At 48.7% G+C, this 20,298-nt stretch overlaps 1 protein-coding gene across 1 annotated transcript; it reads right to left on the reverse strand.

The window, feature by feature from the left end:
- Window positions 1–545: 545 nt before the first annotated feature.
- On the reverse strand, window positions 546–11,936 carry CCR7 (C-C motif chemokine receptor 7). The gene is made up of 3 exons (XM_019747663.3): window positions 11,831–11,936; window positions 5,521–5,570; window positions 546–2,610 (listed from the first exon to the last, which is right to left on the reverse strand). The coding sequence occupies exons 1-3, from the start codon at window positions 11,838–11,840 to the stop codon at window positions 1,531–1,533; spliced, it is 1,140 nt and encodes a 379-aa protein (XP_019603222.1). The 5' UTR covers window positions 11,841–11,936; the 3' UTR covers window positions 546–1,530.
- Between the last annotated feature and the right edge of the window lie 8,362 nt (window positions 11,937–20,298).

The raw sequence follows: 20,298 nt of genomic DNA on the forward strand, positions 1-20,298 counted from the left end.
GGACCTGGCTCTCAAGCCTCCAGGGAAGGGTGCAGCCTCTCACAGGGGTCCCATCCCAAGCTCCCTTAATCCAGTGTGTGGAGGTCTCCGAGCCCAGGGAGAGGCCCGCCCTCTAAACGCCAGTTTTGGGAGCCTGAGAGGACAGACAAAGGGAAGGGGCTCTGGTTCCAGACTGACCTAGGATAGGGGAACAGCTCAGTCTGTAAATACTGCTAAGGATCAGAGCGAGTTGCCAGCTGTAGAGGTTATAGGGACCACTTGGTTCTCCAAAGTGCAGTGCAGACCAGTCTCCTTGGGTCACTGCTGACCACAAAGGCCTTGGTCCTGCCCCGTGAGCTCTGGAAGGCTATTTGCAAGATGGATAGCCTGTATTTGCCCTCCTGCATCTTTTCAGCCTCTTGGGCTGAAAAGAGAGTAGCCCCGTAGACCTCCTGGCTCTGAGCATCTCTGAGAAATGAAGACTGTGGGTGGTGGGGGGAGGAGGGAAGTGCGGATAGTCAGGTGGGGCGTGGGGGTTTGCAAAACAAGAACACACTCATTTGCCATTTACCAAAAAAATTTTTTCCTTTCTTTTAAAGCTGTTGTTTCCTCAAGGGAAAACTTTTATTTGTGTATGAGTAAAATGTGCTCTCTTAATGAATTGAAAGCAGAACAGGATGAAAAGTATTTTGTCCCTGTGACAAAGAACAAAGAAGCAGCTCGTTGGCCTTCCGCAGCCAGCTTTGTCACCCACGCCCCGGCCCCTACCCTTTCCCTCTCCCCTCTCCTCCATCCTAGCAGAGCTGAGACCTGAGAAGGTCTAGCCACGCATCATCCCCACCCCAGAGCCCTGGCTGGGAACATGGCTTTGGCTGGCTGGAGGCAGCTGGCCTGGCCTGTAGGAAACACCACACCCCTCCCTGTGGAGAGCCTGGGAGGGCAACAGCCGGAGAAGAGGCAGCAGGAGAGGGGCAAGTATGTTTGTAGGGAGGTTGGATACTGCCATTTCTTGCTGGCTTGGATGACAGTGGAAAAAGAGATGGAGGGAAGGATTCCGAGAGTTAGTTGACCTATTGGCGTCCTCCTTTCCCTGCCAAGCCAAGAAGTCTCCCCACCACCTCTAGTATTGGAGACAAAGCCTTGTTTTCTGGAAGACTTTACCTCAGCCCTTGCAGTTTCATTCTGAGGGCTCCCCAGGTCCTTCCACCAACCTAGCTCTCATCAACACCTATCCCTTTGATCCAAGAGGTGTGAACTTTTTTGACTTTCACTTTTGGTTTTTGGTTCGGGGGGACAACAGCCTTGGTGTTGGACTGTTGCCGGATTTTTTAGCTGTATCAGCCACATATCTTTGCAAGCTTGGTTGAGGTAGTTTGGGTCGAGGTTCATCTGTCTTCTGTGGCACAGGTTTTGACCATGAGATAGGCCTTCGAATGGCCAGAAGAACTGCCTTTCCCTCAGCAGCTTTTGGGTCCTGAGTCATGTCATCAACTCCCTGTCCCCGACCCGGGGGCCCTGGGAGGGGTCCCTCTAGTCCAAGCAGGGGAACCTCTACGGGGAGAAGGTGGTGGTGGTCTCGGCCTCCGTACTCATCGAGGAACGCCTGGTGTGCCGGCAGGACGACCACTGCCGGAGTTGCTCCTGGCTGAGGCAGCCCAAGTCCTTAAAGAGCTTGAAGAGGTCATTGCGGAACTTGACGCCGATGAAGGCATACAAGAAAGGGTTGACACAGCAGCGGACGCAGGCCAGGCTGTAGGTGATGTCATAGGCGATGTTGAGTTGCTTGCTGAGCTCACAGCTGCTGGTGGTGGTGATATTGAAGTTGGCCACCGTCTGGGCCAGGACCACCCCATTGTAGGGCAGCTGGAAAGCTATGAAGACCACCACCACGGCGATGATCACCTTGATGGCTTTGTTCCGTTCAAAGTTGCGCGCCTGGAGCAGGGTGCGGATGATGACAAGGTAGCAGAAGCTCATGGCCACCAGGGGGATCAGAAAGCCCACCACCATCTGAGCCACCTGGATGGTGATCAAGGCCTCCACGTGCTCGGTGATGAGAGAGCACCGCAACGCTTGCTCGCTGCTGCTCTTCTGGATGCCACTGTACAGCAGCTCTGGGATGGAGAACACAGCGGCCAGCATCCAGATGCCCACACAGGAGAGCTTGCTGATGAAAAGGACGCGGGCACGGTGGCGGTGGGCCGAGACGGCCTGGACGATGGCCACGTAGCGGTCAATGCTGATGCAAAGAAGCAGGAGCATGCCGCTGAAGAAGCTTATCTTGTAGATGCCAAAGATGAGCTTGCACATGTGGACACCGAAGGCCCAGGACTTGGCCGCACTGTAGGCCCAGAAGGGAAGGGTCAGGAGGAAGAGGATGTCCGCCATGGCCAGGTTGAGCAGGTAGGTATCGGTCATGGTCTTGAGCCTCTTGAAATAGATGTAAGTCAGCACGACCAGCCCGTTGCCCAGCAGACCCACGAAGCAGATGATGGAGTACATGATGGGGAGGAACCAGGCCTTAAAGTTCCGCACGTCCTTCTTGAAGCACACGGACTCGAACAGCGTGTAGTCCACTGTGGTGTTGTCTCCGATGTAATCATCCGTGACCTCATCTTGGCACACGCACACCTGTGGGCAGGAAACGGGAATGTGACCCAGCTTAGCTAAGTGAGTTTAACCTTGCTGCCCTGGGATCGCCCAGAGTAGTGGTGTCAAAGACTGGTCTCCATCGTCAGCGTCAGCAGCATCACCTGTACGTTCTTGGACCCTGCCTACCTGAGACCGACTGTGCCAGAATCTCAGGGAGCAGGGGCCAGGAATCTGTTTTTCTAAACTTTCCAGGTGATTCTTTGGCTTGAAATCAGCGCTTCTCTAATTTTAACATGTATATGAGTTACCCGGGGATCTTGTTAAAACATATATCCTGATTTAATAGGCTGGGGTGGGGCCTGAAGTTCTGCATGTCTAATAAGTAACCAGGGTTCAAGTTTGCCAGCTCTGAGACACTCAACCTTACATGTGCCGACGGACTGGAAATAATCTGGGCTTTGGGGTCAAATGAGCCTTGAGCCAGTTAAATACACTTCATCTCTCTGTGCCTCAGTTTTCTCATCTGTGAAATGGAGATGCATACGATCTCTTTCACATAGTTGTTGTGAGGTACCTAACGCAGGTTCTCGCACCATTTCATCTCCACAGAGGTTTTATTTAGCTCACTGGAAATTCCAGGAGAGTGGGAGCCTGTGTCTTTCTTTTTGAGCCTCCTTTAGGACTTGTTAGAAAGAGCTTTCTGGAAAGGGGGCCTACAAAATACCTCAGCTTCTGAGGGAAAATCCACCTTGGCGTTAAGGTTGAGGAGGCCCTGGAGTGTGAAAAGAGGAAGGCAAAAGCTCTGAAGAGCTGTGAAGCCCTGGTTTGGGCAAGCTGCCATGATCATGGGTGGTGAGAGACTAGAAGACTTCTACGTATGGACCCCTGGGGCCCGGGGCACAGTCCGGCTCAGGCAATGCGTGCCCAGTACACTGAACTCCACAGCTATTGCAGGCGTGGATGATGGGGCCACGGGGCTGGCGCCGCCTCGGCTGTGACCCAGTCCACTTGGAGGCCCCGAAAGGAAGCACAGCTCTGTCTCCCACTCCCCCTCTGGGCTCCCACCCTCTCCTCCCACCTCTCTGCCTCTCTCTTCCTTGTAGTCTCTTCCGGCAGATCTCAATCAGCAGGGCTCAGCTGCTCAGGGCTTTTTTTAGCCTGTTTGTAGGGTACGGTGAAGGTTTAGGCGACCTGCTGCGATTTTATCAATGAAGGAGGGCACACACGTCTCTTATGCGTCTGTGCCCCACGACACAGTGATGGCTGAGTGGCTGCAAGGCTGGGAGCTGGGCTAGAAGCTGATGGTCTTTCCTCTGGGAATTGGGCTCTGGCTTTTCATGCCATGGGGGAGCTGGAGGGGCTTCAGAGATGAGGATAGGGGCACTCAGACAAGCCATGTGGCTAACTCAAGGTCACATAGCCAGAAGTGGAGCTCAGTCTCCCGATGTGCCTGTCTCCTGTCTCTTTCTCACTTACAAAGTCTGGATGCATCACTGTCCTGCTTGGGGACAGGAGGACAAAATAATGTCCAGGGGCCTTTTCTTTGGCATTGCTATCTCGAAAAGAAAAGTCAGTGGCAATCCCTTTCTCCATGTCTGGGTTTGATTGCAGCATGGGTTTCTGGAGAACTACTCATAGGAAGGGCCAGGCCTTAAATCTGGGGTCCCTGGACTTAAGGGGTTTCTGGGCTTTCCGTATACTCGCCTCTATGAATCATGCTCCCCACCACCCCGTCCTGCCTTCTCTTTTCCCCCTTTACTACCCCCCTCCATGGGCCATCAGGCTTGACACCTCTGCAGCCCACAGCCCCACCACGTCCTGTCCCATCTGAGCCACCTCTAGCCCCAAGTAAAGAGAAGAGAGAGCCCTAGCTGTCCCTCATCCCCTCCCCAATCTTCCCAGTCTCCCCTGGTAGCAATATAGCCCCTCCTGAATCCTGGAAATAGGAGAGAGAGAGGGGAGGGAGTGGTGATGGGGAAGGGGGCCAGGCTATGGGCTGTAGCCCAAGCTCCGGGGGGGCCTCTGGGATGGGGTTTTGGGAACAGTGCCCAGCTTGGGGCCTGCCGCTGGCCAGAGCTCCTGGAAAGCTGCCCCTCTGGCCTCCAGACCTGGGGAAGAGCCAAATCTGAAGCACTGCCTCTCCAGCTCTTGTCTCAGCCACCCCCGCCCCCTCCGAGAGACTTCCCACCCCCAACAAATGGGGGAGAGTTGACTCCATGAGTTAGTTTCTTCTAACTTTGGCACTTGGTGGTGACAGATTTTTTGTCTCCATTTCTGGGATTGAGAAACAAAGGCTTGTAAATTGGGGGTTTTTGCTCCTGCAGAGTTCAGGCCCCTATTAATATATGTGGCCTCCTGGGTCCTGGACCCCATCCTTTCTCCCCCATCCAGTGGTGCTCAGATGGGTCTCTTTATTTCACTAAAGGGAACTGGGCCTCTAGGGGAGCCTTTGGCTGGAGGTTGGTGAGGGAAGCAGCCTTGGGGTGATAGGATAGGAACCAGGCCCCCACACTAAAAGTTCTTTTGTCAGCTCAGTAAAACATATGAAGTTTTACACGTGTGGGTGCACACACCTATGTGCAAAACCCAGGAACCTGGCAGACTTTGCTTTTTGCAGCTCTTCTCTCTCCAAGAGCTCAGCTGGAGTCCACATTTTTGTCTCTTGGATGGGGATACTGGAAATGGGGTGAGGAAGGTGGTGGTAACTTATTTTCTCTCATGTTTTAATTTAAACGGAGTAAAGGAAGTTCAGAGAACATCCGTGGCTTTCTAGGATCACTCAGTAGATGGAGAGGGGCAGCCATCAGCTAAATGAATGGCGAGTGAGTTAGTGTCTGGGTCTGTTTCCTTCCGGCAAATGCCCAGCTCCTACACCAGAACCCCGGGCTTAGGAGGGGTGGGCCTGGGCATGGGGGTGGTGGGGGGTATAGTGGAGGGAACAGACCTTACCTGGAAAATGACAAGGAGAGCCACCACCAGCACGCTTTTCATTGGCTTCCCTGCAGGAGACAAGGTGAGAAAGTTATTGCTTGGCAGGGACAGCTCTTTGTTATTAAAGAAAGCCACTGAGATGGGAGATGCTATTGGGAACTTTCATCACAAGCTCCAGGAACTGTGTTTGCCGAAACAGAACATCAGAACCAGATTGTGTCTCAAAGCACCTGGCCCGCTGCCCAGCCTCGTTACCCTCGTTTTCTCTTCCTCCTCTGCTCCCAGGGCCCCCAAAGGAGCAGGTCAGGATGCAGGGCAGCCTACCCCGTCTTGGCTCTTCAGGGCCTCTTTTGGAATTGACAAGTCCATCCTGCCCAGACCAACCCTCAAGGCTGGGCTTCACCTGACCTTGACTCCTGGGTCTGAATGGCCCCCTCCCACTTCAGGTTATGCAGGAAGCAAGGCCCTGAGGTGGTGGGAGGTGTGTGTGTGTGCGTGTGTGTGTGTGTGTGTGTGTCCTGTACTGCTCTGGTGCCAGAAGCCATTGGGAGCATTTCACCTGCATCCAGGTGAGTGGTCAGCCACATACAAAGCCCTGAGTGTCTCCTGAGGGAGGCTGGCTGAAGAAAAAGGGTGGTTCATAGGACTGGGGAGAGGGGTGTTACTCACTAGCCTCTTAGAGACGGATGGGAGAGTGCTTCAGGGACCCTTGGGGCTCCCCATTACCTTCTCATTCAACAGTGATCCAGTGTTGATCCAGTGTTGACTGGGTCAATGGGTCACCTGGCCCATCCTTTCGGCTTGCCTTCTTTCCCTTTACCCAGCGCAGGCCCAGACTACAGGAGAGGAGGTGACCAGGAATTGCATACTGCTGAATGAATGAAAGCCCTGCTCGCCCTTCAAGGGAGGAAACACCAAGGGGACACTGTCCTGTGGCAGTCTGGTGGGATGGAGACTGTTTCTTGAGGTAACTACTTTTTTGTTTTTGCTTGACTGAAGTGTGTGTATATGTTTTCTCTTCTTCTAGTTGCTTCTAATCCAGGGCCTTAGGAGATGAGTGGAAGGGGAACGTGAGGTCAGCGGTGGGAAGGGATCCTGACCAGAGCCCGGAAGTCAGGAGGCTCTCCTTGGGTCTGAACAGTGGGTTGGGACGCCAGGTTAGCACGCCTGCCATGCTGCAGATGGAGGACAGGCCCTTGGCTGCTCAGCTCTGCTCTGGCTGAGCTGAGGGCTGGACCTGGAACTTATTTCCTCTGAGCAGGGAGTTCACAGGGTAACTTATGTAGAAATCTTATCTCACTTAACAGCCTGGGAGCACCCTGAGGAAAAGAGCTGTGCCTTCTTCACCTTTGTAGCCCCCTCCCCATTCACCTGACCCTCAGTTCCCTGGCAGGGTCTGGCCCACAGAAGAGAGTCTGTGAGGCGACAAATGAATGCCAAGCCAAGACTTGCTGGCCCGTCACACCTCCAGTCTCAGTAGGGACAGGGAAATGGTTGGGATCCTGCGTCAAGCACCTTCTGGAGGCTGGGACTCCCCTCAAGCAAGCAAAGGGTCTTGTTTCCCAAGAGGAAGCTGCGCATTCCCAGTGAGTCTGTGCCCTTGGCTACAGCACCACCTGCTGGAGATCTCCTCACATGACATCCAAGTTGAGGTACATGTTTTCCGAGGGGGTGCCTAAGGCAGGGATGCTTTGCTTGTGGTTCCTGGGGGGAAAGGACGAAGGACTCCAAGCCATATAAACAGGTAGGTATTTCTCCCCCTCAAACAAGTTATACTGCACACTACTGTTAGACACGTCTTACTAAAGCATAACTCGGAGGCAACCCCCACTGCTCCCTCCTCCTAAATCCTTACAACCCTAAGGAAGAAGTCCCTGATGCTTAACACGGCAGTCAAGCCCTCCATTGTCTACTTGGACCTGTCTTCCTACCTATGTCTTCTATTTCTTTGGACAGGCTGCCACTGTCCCATCATCCCCAGCTTGCACCTGAGTATTTGCAGTCCTGGGAGGGAATGGATCCTTGTGCGACTTCATAGCTCCCTTCTCTCATGCCCCCTTCTTTACTTAATTTCCCCTCAAACCCCTGATCTCGTGTCCACATGTCTGCTCTTAACCACACTCTCTGTAGGGTCCAACGAACTCACTGCCCATCCTCCACTGACTCATCTTGATGTGAAGTGCTCGAGGTTTCTTTAACCAAACGCTGTCTTTCGGTTACTCTAGAGAAAGCCTGCTCTGACTTTCAGTGAGAACCGAGAAACCTCAAAGTTTTGACAAGTTAAAACGGGTGAGATATGAGGAGCAAGAACTGTGTTTCTATTTTACTCCATTAACGCATTCTTCTGGGTCCTGTCCCATTTCTTTTGCCACTGGCTAGGGTAGGGGGTGGGGGTGGTGGGGCACTGGTGTGTGTGTGTGCGTGTGTGTGTGTGACTTCACATTCCAGGTGTGTTGGAGATGGTGAATGAGCAGGGATCCTGTAGGACCAGAACAGGACACTTTTAAGAAAGTTAACTAATTGGGAACTTAGGGGAACTTTGCTGTGTGGCAGAGGAGGCCTGGTTGGCGGCCATGAGTCAGATCATTTCTGGCTGTTACAAAGTCATAAAGCAACTGCTTTGGGCAGCAGCTTGGGTGGGACCAGTGAAGTTGGGAATCTCAGGGGGTGAGAAGTCGTTGCCATATATGCTGGGTATTTTCTGAGGTCTTGAGTTTCTAGTAAGGATCATCATGAAAATTCCCTAGGACTCCAACCTGAATCTCCAGCAAGAGAAACTCCCTTCTTGTCTGAGAGGAGGGCATTGCTGGCTGGCTGCTCCCCCAAACCCCGAACTTCTATCTCCACATTTTCAGGCTCTTCAGGCCACCCAGGGAATCGTGGCTGCCCTTCGACTGGCCACAAAAGCTACCTCGAACTTTTTCTTCTCTGGAATTCCTCACTTGCCAACACAATTGTTCTTTTTGGCGGACGGAAGAAGGGGAGGGAAGAAGCAGGAAAATGGTAGGAAACTGGAGAGAAGGTGAGAGGCCTGGGGATGCTCTTTTAGACAACACGCAAGGATGGATGAGAGCTGGTTGAATCTTGTAGTCACTATGATATCAACTGCTTCGTCTAGTGAAGTAATTCATATTTACTGAGTTCTCACTAGGCACCATTTCCATGTATGATCATTTCATCTTTACAAAAGCCCTATGAGGTAGGTACTGCTATCATTCCCATTTAGCAACGAGGAAAATGAAGCACAGCGAGATTAGTACCTTTCCCAGGGTCATGACTTGCTAGCTGTGGAGCTGGGCTTTGAACTAGTCCGACTCCAGCAACTGTACTCCTAACCACTCTTCTGTGCTGCCTCTTAGTTGTTATGTATGTCTCCCTCATAACATCCTGTGAGCTACCTCTTGTGATTCTCATTCTATATTCCAGAAAATAGAGGCCCAGAGAGGTTAAGCCACTTGCCTGGGGTCACACAGCTGCTAAGAGATGGTTGTGAGATTTGAATGGAACTCTCACTACTGTGTAACATTACATTTCCGATGAGCCTACTGTATATAGGGACTTCTGTGGAGCATGAAGGGAATCTTCACTCCCCCACATCCCACTATTCACCCAGTTCTATTGCTTCTCGCCCCCAGCATCTCAGAGCTGATCCCACCTCTGCCCTGACATAAGGCTTTGCTGCCACAGAATTCCTTCCGAAACACAAATCTCATCCTTTAACTCAATTAATTGAAAAAGAAAAATCTTCTTCACATCCCCCCTCAACTTATTTCTTTCTTATCTCTGTTAACCTTTGCCAGAGCTGACCATCTGGGAACCTGCAGGTTGAGCCCCAGGATACTTGCTTGGCTGCATGGAGTTTATAAAAAATTGGATTTGGATGCCTTTAAGTGGGGCTTGCACCCTCTGATTCACTCTGTTTCCCTTTACTTACTCCATCTGATGTCCATGCCTGCAATTTACCTTGTTGGCCTCTGATGACAATTGAGTCTTCTATCCCTGTCCTATCCTGGGCCCCCTTGACTGGTACAAGCACCTTGCCCATTACCTTCTTAGCACTGTATCTCTCACTCTGTCACAGTGGTGTATTGACATAAATGTGTTTTTCTCTCCACCAGAGTAGTCAGGCCTGAATTCCCCAATCAATGATATTAATAGTTCACTGAAAGAAAGTCCAAGCAAAGAGGAGAGATTTTTCCAAAAGCTCCCCCAGCCTACAGCATTCCCCTTCTCCCCAGCAAAGCTCCAAGAAGATCAGGAGAGACTGGCCCTAAATTCCTTCAGCATCTCCCTTTGCCACCATTTTTGGCCAAGCTGTGAGAGAGGAGTCTTTGGCGGGTTTCGTTTTCCGTGCTTTGGAGAATTCTGAGGTCTTAGGCCCCATGTGTTAAAAGTGGGAAAGGCACTTCAAGGCTTCTCATTCAAATCGTGAAAAAGACCCGTTCAGCTCTGGTTTGGCATTTTCATTTTGTGTAACAGAAACTCTGCCCCCTCATCCACTCCTTGCTCTCTGCTGGGCACATGAAGAGAAAAACAGACTATTCTGAGCAAAAGCTTCTCAGTGGCTTTCCCTCCTACCAGTATTTCGTGCTTGGCCGTTGGGGCTCTCTTGAGCAGAGTGAAGCAGCAAGAACAGCCTTTCCCCCTGGACCAGAGGTTGCCTTTCCTCCCAGCATCACAGCCCATGGGTTCTAGCACCCCCAAACCTAAGTCTGGGGGAGGACCCTCAGTAGTGTACTGGAGCTGGCTCTAACAGGCTCATTAGCCAGTGATGTAATCTCTCTCCAACTCTGTGTTCAGTCATTTCATCGCTTGAAATAGGCTAGAGGCTTGAAATCAGCTGTGGTGGGAGAGTTTACACTATGGACATTGGCAAGCACTACAAGTCAGGGCCATTGTTCACCCCGGGGAGCCGGTTTTCCAGCATTCCCAGCACACCACTGGGACACTGCTTGGTTTCCTTCACAGAGGTCAGTCAGGAGCAGGGTCTCTAGTGGGTGACGTCTGCATTCTGCGACTGTGGTAAGTTGGGGTAGATGGCTGGGGAGGGGGGTGGGTTTAGAGGGTGGGCTGCTGGGAGGAGAGGAGTTGGAAGAGATTTGAAAACACTGAAATCAGCTCAGCATTCTTAAGGCCATTCATTCATTTCACAGACGTCTTCTGCTCACACCCCCAAAGCACCTGGGTTTCAGAGTAAGAATCGCACCCTGCCTTCTAGGGATAGTCTGTGGGTGGGGTGGCTACTTTAACCCTCTCAGTTTGCTGCGTCCACCAGGTTTCTGGATGGACGGGAAAGGCAGAAATGAAGTCAAGAGGCTGTGGTGTGGTGGGGAGGGGTGAGGACAGCACAGGGTGCATCAGGGAACCTTCACTTTTTAAATTCAACCATTTGTGGCTTTGAGGCTGCTGTGGTGCCTGCTTGCTGGTGAAAGCCCGCCATCCAGGAACCTGACCTTTCTATGTAGCCTCCGTGGGTCTGACTCCACAACTGAGATTATAAAGGGGGTATCTGGAGCTGGACGAACCCCTCAGAACCCCCTCAGGGCTTCCCTTGTACTCCCTTTAGTTGAGACCAGAGGATGGGTTAGACCAGAGGATGGGTTATTTATTTATTTATTTATTTATTTATTTATTTATTTAAAGGAAGAGTCATTTGCCTGGCTAGAAGTGAGTGAGGCAGGGAGATGACCTCTCCAAGCCGAGTGCCCCATGCTGTCCCATTTTATATTGCTCACCCAGCCTTTAGCCTGAGAGAGGCAATGGCAAAGCAGGTGACATGTGTAACTGAGAGACAACCCAGCTTGCATGCATTGCCTGGTATCATTTGCACAATGCAGTCACCTTGAATTTGCTCCTCCACCTCACCCCAAGAGAACAGCGATTTGAATCCCTAGTCAGCAGAGGAGAAAGGTGGGAATTGCAGGGGGAGGGGAGAGTCCGGAGCCCTCTGAAAATTTTTTCCTAATGAAACAGGTCCCAAGAGCCTCACCCATCACCCCAAGCTGACAGGGAGAATAGGTGCTGTCCAGATCACCACTAACCCCTGTCCTGTTGCCCTCTTCAGTACCTACTGTTCTAGAAGACACGACTCCGACCCCTTTGTCTGTCCTGGTCACAATGCTCACCCCCTTCCCCAGGCCTGAAAGATGCACTCTTCGTGCCTGGAAGAACAGGGTGACATTCTCTGGGAGCAGCCACTGATCCCCACCCACAGAACCAGACTTCTCCGGTGGGCTCCCCCATGCCTTCTACCCCCATTCCACAAAGTCAGTCTGGGTGTCAAAGTGACCCCGTTACTGTTCTTTCTCACACAAGGAGGCTCACTCACCCAAGTCCATGACACTCTCTGGGCAGCTGAAACCACACAGGAAGGCGGTGCTGGGGCTTGAGCTCCCCAGTCTGGGGAGGAAGTGGTATGAGCCCCTTTTAAGTTGTGAGAGGAACCACCTTCTTCGCTGCCCCTCCCACTCCTGCTCCTCCCTCCAGTTCAGCCTCACCCAGGGCGCTTTCTGTGTCTTCTGGGACCACGGCATATGATAAGGTAACAGAGTGATGGCCCACTCACTCGTCATAGGATTATGAATCATCAGGTCATTTATATTTTAAAAACTCCCAAAGCAGCCTTGAAGAGTGAAGAAGAGCGGCCCAGCCCAAGGCAGGGGAATAGGGGCCGTTTATTGATTCAACAAATGTTTATAGCCTGAATACCACGTGTGCGGGTGTCAGAGAGGAGTGAAAGCTGTGAGAACTGTACCCCATCCTTCCCTTGCCCTGCTCTGTGTCACAGTGGACTACATTTCCCAAACTACTTTGACCTCTGGCTTCTGGGTAGGTTTGGCAAATGGGAGGCACTGGCAGATAATGGAAGGTAGAAGAGAAGGGACATACCAAAATGTACCTTCTTTTCTCTTCTCTTCTCTTCTCTTCTCTTCTCTTCTCTTCTCTTCTCTTCTCTTCTCTTCTCTTCTCTTCTCTTCTCTTCTCTTCTCTTCTCTTCTCTTCTCTTCTCTTCCCTTCCCTTCCCTTCCCTTCCCTTCCCTTCCCTTCCCTTCCCTTCCCTTCCCTTCCCTTCCCTTCCCTTCCCTTCCCTGCTTTCCCTCCCCTCCCCTCCCCTCCCCTCCCCTCCCCTCCCCTCCCCTCCCCTCCCCTCCCCTCCCCTCCCCTCCCCTCCCCTCCCCTTCCAGCTTCTTTTCTTTTCCTTTTTTGAAAATGACAGCTTTACTGAGACACAATTCACATGTAAAATTTGCCCTTAAAAAAAAAAAAGATTTTTAATTAAACTATAGCTAACGTAAAATAATATATTATAGTTTCAGGTGTGCACCATAGTTATTCAACATTTATATACCTAAAGAAGTACTCACCTAAGTCCAGCATCTGATAAAATTTGCCCTTTTAAAGTATTACCAGTTTTTGTATATTCACAGAGTTGTGCAACCATCATCACAGTCCATTTTAGAGCTTTTTTGTTATCGCCTCCCCCTGTAAACCCCCCATACTCATTAGCAATGCCTCCCCATCTCCCCTCTGACCTCGCCCCCAGCTCCTGGTAACCACGAATCTACTTTCTGTCTCCCAAATCTACTTTATCTGGACATGTCACATAAGTAGGATTATACAATATGTGTCCTTTGTGTCTGACTCCTTTCACTTTGCATAATGTTTTCAAGGTTCATCCATGTTATAGCGTGTATCATTTCCTCATTCCTTTTTATGGCCCGATAACGTTCTATTGTATGAATATACCACATTTTGTTTATTCTTCCTCTGTTGGACATTTGGGTTGTTTCCACTTTTTGGCTATAATGAATGATGCTGTTACAAACATGCATGTGCAAGTTTTGTGTGGACACATGTTCTTATTTCTTTTGGGTAGATGCCTGCAGGTGGAATTGCTGGGTCCTGTGGTCACTACGTGTTGAACATTTTGAGGTGCTGTCAAACTGTCTTCCATAGTGGCCTCACCGTTTTACATTCCCATCAGCAACGTGTGAAGGTTCCACATCCTTCACAAAATGTGTTATTTTCTGTCTTTTTTATTCTGGCCGTCCTAGTGGGTATGAGGTGGTTTCTCCCTGTGTTTTTAATTTGCGTTATACTGATGATTAATGATATTGAACACCTTTTCGTGTGCTTTTTGGCCATTTGTATATTTTATTTGGAGAAATGTCTATTTAAATTCTTTGTTTTTAAATTGGGTTGGTTATCTATCTATCTATCTATCTATCTCTATCTATCTATCTATCTATCTATCTATCTATCTATCTATCTATCTATCTATCTATCTATCAATCATCTTATGGGGAAGCACCTAGGTCTGTCAGGAGGCAAGAAAGAGCAAGGGGAATGCAGGGACAAAAGGCTTTACTGTGGATTTCAAGAAAAGGAATGAGTGAGGCAGGGAGAATGGGCTGACTAGGTTTGGGATTGGCTAGTTTGAATAATTTTATCAGCCTCTAGGGTGTAGGGCTGCCCCTCGTTGTCTGATGCCTGGCGCTGGGGAAATTAGGGCCGAGAAATATTGTCTCCTGGTATATAAAAGCCTCATAGAGATGGTAGGGCAGAGTATAGGCTCTGGATTGGTTGGTTTGCTTGGGTGTATATGGAGGCAAACCATGCACTATCTGTAAGAATTCACTAGCTCTGGGAAGGGCGGTCTCTTTAGGATTAACAAGGCCCCAAGATGTCAAACCATTATGACATACAGAAAACAAAACAAAACATGATTAATACAGAGCTGTCCTCCACAACGTGGTATAGGCATTGAACCAATAGTTGATAGACTGTACCTCAACAGTTAGAATTCAAATGTTCAGGAACCAAGGATTGACCCCTCTCAATCACTCTCAGTGACCCTAGTGGAATTTGTGCTGCACCAGACCTGGGGCCCTCTTCCCAGGGTCTGGGGAAATATTTCCACTAGAAAAGCCTTTACTAAATGTTCTGCTGAACCTGCATCTATAAATGTTACCTATCACTTATACTAGTGAAATAGAAGGCAAAGGGAAGAGTTACCAGACTGATGGGGGCAATTATCTTTGATTATTATGAGGAAGCTGGGTTGCTGATGTAGAGTGCAGGTGGGGAGGAGTGTGACTGGAACTTGAGATTTTACTGGGGCGTCTCTTGGTGCACTGATGCCTGGTGACAGGGTGAACAGGTGGCAATCATAGCCTGACAAAGGCAAGGCAACCAAGGGCTCAAATCCTTCAGGGGTGAGGGCCTGGGTTAGTTTTCTGTTTTTTATTGTTGAGTTGTAAGTGTTCTTTACATATTCTGGATACTAGCCCTTTATCAGATATATGATTTGTAAATATTTTCTCCCATTCTATGGATTGTCTTTTCACTTCCTTGGTGATGTCCTTCGAAGCACACCACTTTAAAATTTTAAGATCCAATTAATTTATTTTTCTCTTGTCACTTGTGCTTTTGGTATCATATCTAAGAAATAATTGCCTAATTCAAGTTCACAAAGGTTTATTTCTATGTTTTCTTCTAAGAGTTTTACAGTTTTAGCTCTGACATTTATCTCTGATCCATTTTGAGTTACTTTTTGTATGTCATGTTTCCTTCTATTTCCAGTTTGTTAAATGCTTTTTCTGTGTCCATTGAATGGCATTGGTTTTTTTTTTTAGCCTTTATTCTATTAAATGTGTTGTATTACATAGATTGATTTTGTATGTTGAACCAACTTTGAATTCCCGGTCATGGTCTATAATCTATATCTATATATCTATCTATGCCTATATTTATATCTATATCAGGGGTGTCCAAACTGCGGCCCACGGGCCAACTGTAGTCCGCAATCCATTGTTAATTGGCCTGCAGCAAATTCCAAAAATATATTTAGTTTACTTAAATAAACCAGGTGAGGCAATACGTACTTCACCTCGAGTGAGTGGCCCAGCTGTTTGTGTATTTTACCGTATATGGCCCTAGGTGAAAAATATTAAAAAAAAGTTTGGACACCCCTGCTCTACATCTATACCTATCTATCTATATTGCTGGATAATTTCTAGACACCTTCTCCCAGTGTCCTTCCAGCGCTAGGACGATGGCAACTTCCTGTTGTTATTAATCTCTAGGTGGCCTCACCATTTCTTGTTTGACTTCTTAGCTCTTCCATCGTCTGTGTTATTGGCTCCCTATATTAAATTCCCTATGTTTGAAATACCTAGAGCGGGTCTTGTTTGCTTCGACCCTGACTGATACAAGGTGATTCCTGTCCCCAAGGATTTTAAGGCACAGAAGAAGTTAAGGTTAGATGACACCCTTGTTTTCTACATTACAACGAAGACCAAGCATGAGATGAGACTATACCTAAAAGAAGGAAAGAAAAGCCAAGATTGCATAGAGCTGGAATGGAGGCAGGCAAGTAGGTAGAACAGCTTTTCTCCCCAGAGTTATGAAGAACATTCACTTGGGGCATAGTGCCATGAGTTTAGCTCTTCACCAGCTCTCTGGATGATATTGGATACGTTGCTTCTCTTCTTTGGGCATCCATTTTCTCAAGTGTAAAGTGAAGGGATTGGACTGCCTAGGCGACCCCTAAGCTATGGCGTCTGAGACTCTGAAGTGCAGGCCTTTCTTGTGGTACCCTTTCCACTGTTTAGCCATTCTCTGTTATTCCAAATTCCCCAAACAGAGGCACAGGAGCCCTCACCAAACTTTCCCTCCCGCCCAAAGGTTTTGGCTGCTCTCATCATTGGCATTTGGGGCCCACTGGCTTTTGGGAATATCAGCAATCTCTTGACTTAAGTGGGAAAGACTCTCAGGGTTTATATCTGGGCAGGGTGTTGGTAAGGAAGGGCAGAACAAATTCAGTTTGGAACTGTTTCAGATGCTTCCTCCTGTTGCCCTTTTCCATTGTGCCAGACACTTGTAAGAAAAAGTGATTTTGGAAGTAGAAGACTGGTGTTCCAGTTTTGCCTCTGCTATAACTCATTATATGACCTTGAGCAAGTCACTTACTCTTTCTAGTTCTTGGGTGCCCTTCTGAAAAGTAGTGGAACTGGACCACATAATCTCCAGGCTCCTTTCTCAGGATAATCCTCATTATACTCAAGGATTTTCTTGGTTCTCCAGCTGGTATAGACCCCAATAGAAGGTCCCAGATCAAGAGTGTCCATAGAATCCCGGGCAGTACTGAAGAGCTTTTTGTTCGATGTACCATGTTGTCAGGGGGATAAAGGGCTGCTCCAGATTCTAATCTCCTCAGTAGCCTCAGCCTGATGCTAAGTGATGGTGACCACCCCAGACCCTTTCCCTCCTCTCACTGTCTTTCCCAACCCCTCCAACTCTGACTGTGTGGAAATTGCACACTTTGGCCTGGGAGCCTGTAGTTTTAGTTTCTTAGCTGGCTTCTGAGCTAGACAATGGGGATTCCCTAGTATTTTTCAACTCTGATTGTGAGCTTCCCCTCTGCATATTAGCATGCAATTAGACACTGTGCATCCATTCTTTATAAGAGGGACAGTATAAGAGGAACCCAGTATGACTTTGCAAATCCCATCCCATCCTTTGAGGCCCAGGCAGGCCTCCCTTCGCTGCCTTCCCTTCTCTGAACTCCCACGGCACTTTGGATACCCAAATTGGCATGTGTAACAATAGCATGTGAACTATATTCTAGAATAGACTCTGCTTCTTTAAAACAAGACTGTGCCATGTACTTTTATGGTAGTCTTTTCATTGCCTCAAATAGTGTTGTGATTATAAAAACAGATTTTTAAAATGTTGTTTGGTATCGTTCAATAATGGGTCCCATAGGTGATATCCCCTATCACGGAAGGTTCTGTCTCATACCTCTTGTTAAGAGTATGTGTTGCCTGCCTAGCAAGGAACTGGAAGCCAGTTCTTTGAGACTGCTGCTTCTCCCTCGGGAGAACCTTAAAAGTCAAAGCGCGGACTCTAGAAGTGAAGCCCCTTATTGTTGCTCTGGGGCTTGTGAGAGTGGAGCCCCTCATGTCCAAGCTGTGCTGAGGATGTGGGTTGCTTTATAAGTAAAGGCAAGCTTTCCGATTTCGTGTCCTCCAATTGGAGTGCCATGGATACTCCCAAGTGTCTGAACAAAGGACATGCCCATAAGAGAAGCAAATGCATTGTGCATCTTTGGACCACCTGGTTTTTGTTCTTCCACTGATTTTTGTCAGTGGAATTCCAGACTGATTGCCTTATAGAAATGGGGGCTGTTCAACACTGAATACCTACTAAGCATGTGCTTAATAAACATTTGATTGATTGATGAGGTGACCTCAACCTTTTCCCAAGAGGCCACTGCTCCCTCCACCTCTTTCTTGGAAGTTCCTTTCTTCCTTTTCAATTTACTTTGTTGGGGCCAGTCTCAGCCGCAGCTTGAATAGGACAGCTATCATGGCAGAGCAGAGAAAACCCTGCTCTCAGGGAATGGACCCTAGGATAACCTGTTGGACTTCTGCAGTGCCTTCGACAACGAGTATTTGATGAGCACTTATGTGCCAGGCACAGTGTTGGACTCTACAGATACAGAGATAAATACCCATGGTCCCTGGGCTCCTCACGTTCACATGGAGCACGGTGGGTGGGTTAGTCCATGTGGTTAGTCCTGGGTTAGTCCTGGGTGGCTTAAACAACAGACATTTATTTTCTCACAGTTCTAGAACCTGGAAGTCCCAGATCAAGATTCAGCCTTTCTTCCTGGCTTGCAGATGGCTGCCTTCTCACTATGTCCTTACATGGCCTTTTCTCAGTATGTGCAAGTGTTGAGAGAGAGAGAAAAAGTGAGCTCTCTGGCATCTCTTTTTATAAAAACATTAATTTTATCTGATCAGGGCTCTACTCTTATGACCTTATATAACCTTAGTTACTACCTTAGAGGCCTCACCTCTAAATGTAGCCACACTGGGGGTTAGAGCTTCAATATATGAATTTGGTGGGTTGGGGGGGTGGCGCAAAACATTCCTTCCATAACAGTAGGGGAGATGGAAAAATAAAAAGGCAATTACCCTTAAGCAGTAAAATGTAAAAACATGCATGAAACGGTATGCACTAAATCCAGGGTGGGAAAGAAAGAGGATGCAACAGGAGAGGGGTATCCAGGAGCTTAAACTGTGTTGATAATGCTTTGTTTGTGGTGGACAAAGGTCTCAGTGTATTATTCTTTATACTTTTATGCATTAAATATTTTATAATATTTCAAAAATAATGGAAGACACAATTATAATACAATGTAGTAAGAGCTAATATTGGGGGGGTGGGGCTGGCAAGGCCAACATACCATAGGAGCACATAGCAGGGGTATCGGGAAGGCTATGGAACAAGTGACATGTGAGGAGAGTGGGAGTGACCCAGGCGAAGGGAGGAGGATAATGCTGAGTGGTCAGTAATCTTGTCTAGCAGACCTTGGACAGGTTGCTTACTTTCTCAGAATCACTCAGTTTGGGAGTTCAGGAGACAAGGAGAGCCGTATTATTAAACTTGGCCTCCTCATACTAAGCCATGGTCAGCTACTGACAAAAGAGAGTGTCAGTTAATGGGAAATAATAAGTCTACACACTTGTATGGGGCTTCCACATGTCTAACCACATTCTTACATTGTATCTCATTTTCCCTCAGTGCTCTGTTTGGTAGGTTTACATTTTCTGATGGAAGAAACTGAGATTTCAAAGAGAAGAAGTGGTTTGACCTTTGACTCCAAGCTCAAGGGCTTTTCCCACCATGCCAAGCTGATGCTAGTCATGACCTAAAGGGCTCAGGCCATGGTTGTTCTGTTTCTGCCTGGAAAAGATGCCCTCAGACAAGGCTTCCTGCACTTGGCCCTGTTCTCTGTGTACTCTCTCTGGGAAGTCTTACCCACAAACAAAGGTTTCTGAGAAGGAGCAGGGAACAGAACCTGGAAGAAGTCTTCATGGTCATTCAGACCAACACTGATGGCTTGGTGACCTAGAAGATCAAACATCGCTTAGCCTACCAGAAACTCAGCCCCTGTTATTGTGAGAAAGAACAGGGCAAGTCTCTAACAGAGCCAGAAAGAAGAAAGACCGTCTAGGAGGTCTCTGATCTGGAGAGACCCAGTCGAAGGAAGCAGACCCAGAGCCCCCTGGAGGGAGCCAGATCTGCGGAAACTCAGTCCTGTCTTTCTTGCACAGGGAGCTCTGGTCAAAGTACCAATTTTTTAGTTCCACCCAGAGTGTCCTATGGCTGCCAGTCCCTTTGGGCAAAGTCCAAGATCACACCTCTTAAGCCCTGCACCCACCTTTAACCCCTGTTTTATTTCAATTGGGAACAATCTGTTCCCGTGGGACGATGAAGAGAGTGGGCCTCCACCAGAGCTGGGCCACCCATCAGGCAGATTGGGCACAGATTTAGGGCCACAGCCAGACAGAGAACTCCAAATGTAAGAAAGTTTCTGTTTTGAACTTACCTGGAATTTTGTAATCAGAAAATCTAACAATGAAGCTCTTTTATCTTCAGCGTATGTGTATATTTCATGTTGTCTGGTCCATATTAGGAATTCTACTTGGAGAGAGACTATACTCTTTTTAGGGTGTAGGGCCTTTTAAAGTCTTAATCAGATCTTGGGCCACCAATAGGGGAAGGACCAACAGGTGTGAGGTGACAGGATTGTCAGGCTGCAGGGAGGAAGGCGGCATCTCTCCAGGAGGAAGAAAAGGGGAGGGTTAGGCAGAGGCCAGTGGGAGGTCTCAGGTCACCTTAACACCTGTTTTCACGGCCTGGTGGCAGTTTCCTGCCACTTGTCAGGACTTGCACGTACAGAGAACACAATGGGTTTGTCTTGACAAAAAGATGCTTCCTGTTTTG

This window comes from Rhinolophus sinicus, chromosome 12, assembly GCF_057876585.1.
Source record: "Rhinolophus sinicus isolate RSI-liver-muscle chromosome 12, RSI-T2T, whole genome shotgun sequence".
Taxonomy (NCBI): domain Eukaryota; kingdom Metazoa; phylum Chordata; class Mammalia; order Chiroptera; family Rhinolophidae; genus Rhinolophus; species Rhinolophus sinicus.

What these genes read in the sequence shown, in the direction of transcription:
- CCR7 (XM_019747663.3), bottom strand. An exon ending in CTCTCCTTGTCATTTTCCAG is followed by an intron (nt 2,611 to 5,520) that starts GTAAGGTCTGTT and finishes TCCTGCCCACAG; the next exon opens with GTGTGCGTGTGCCAAGATGA.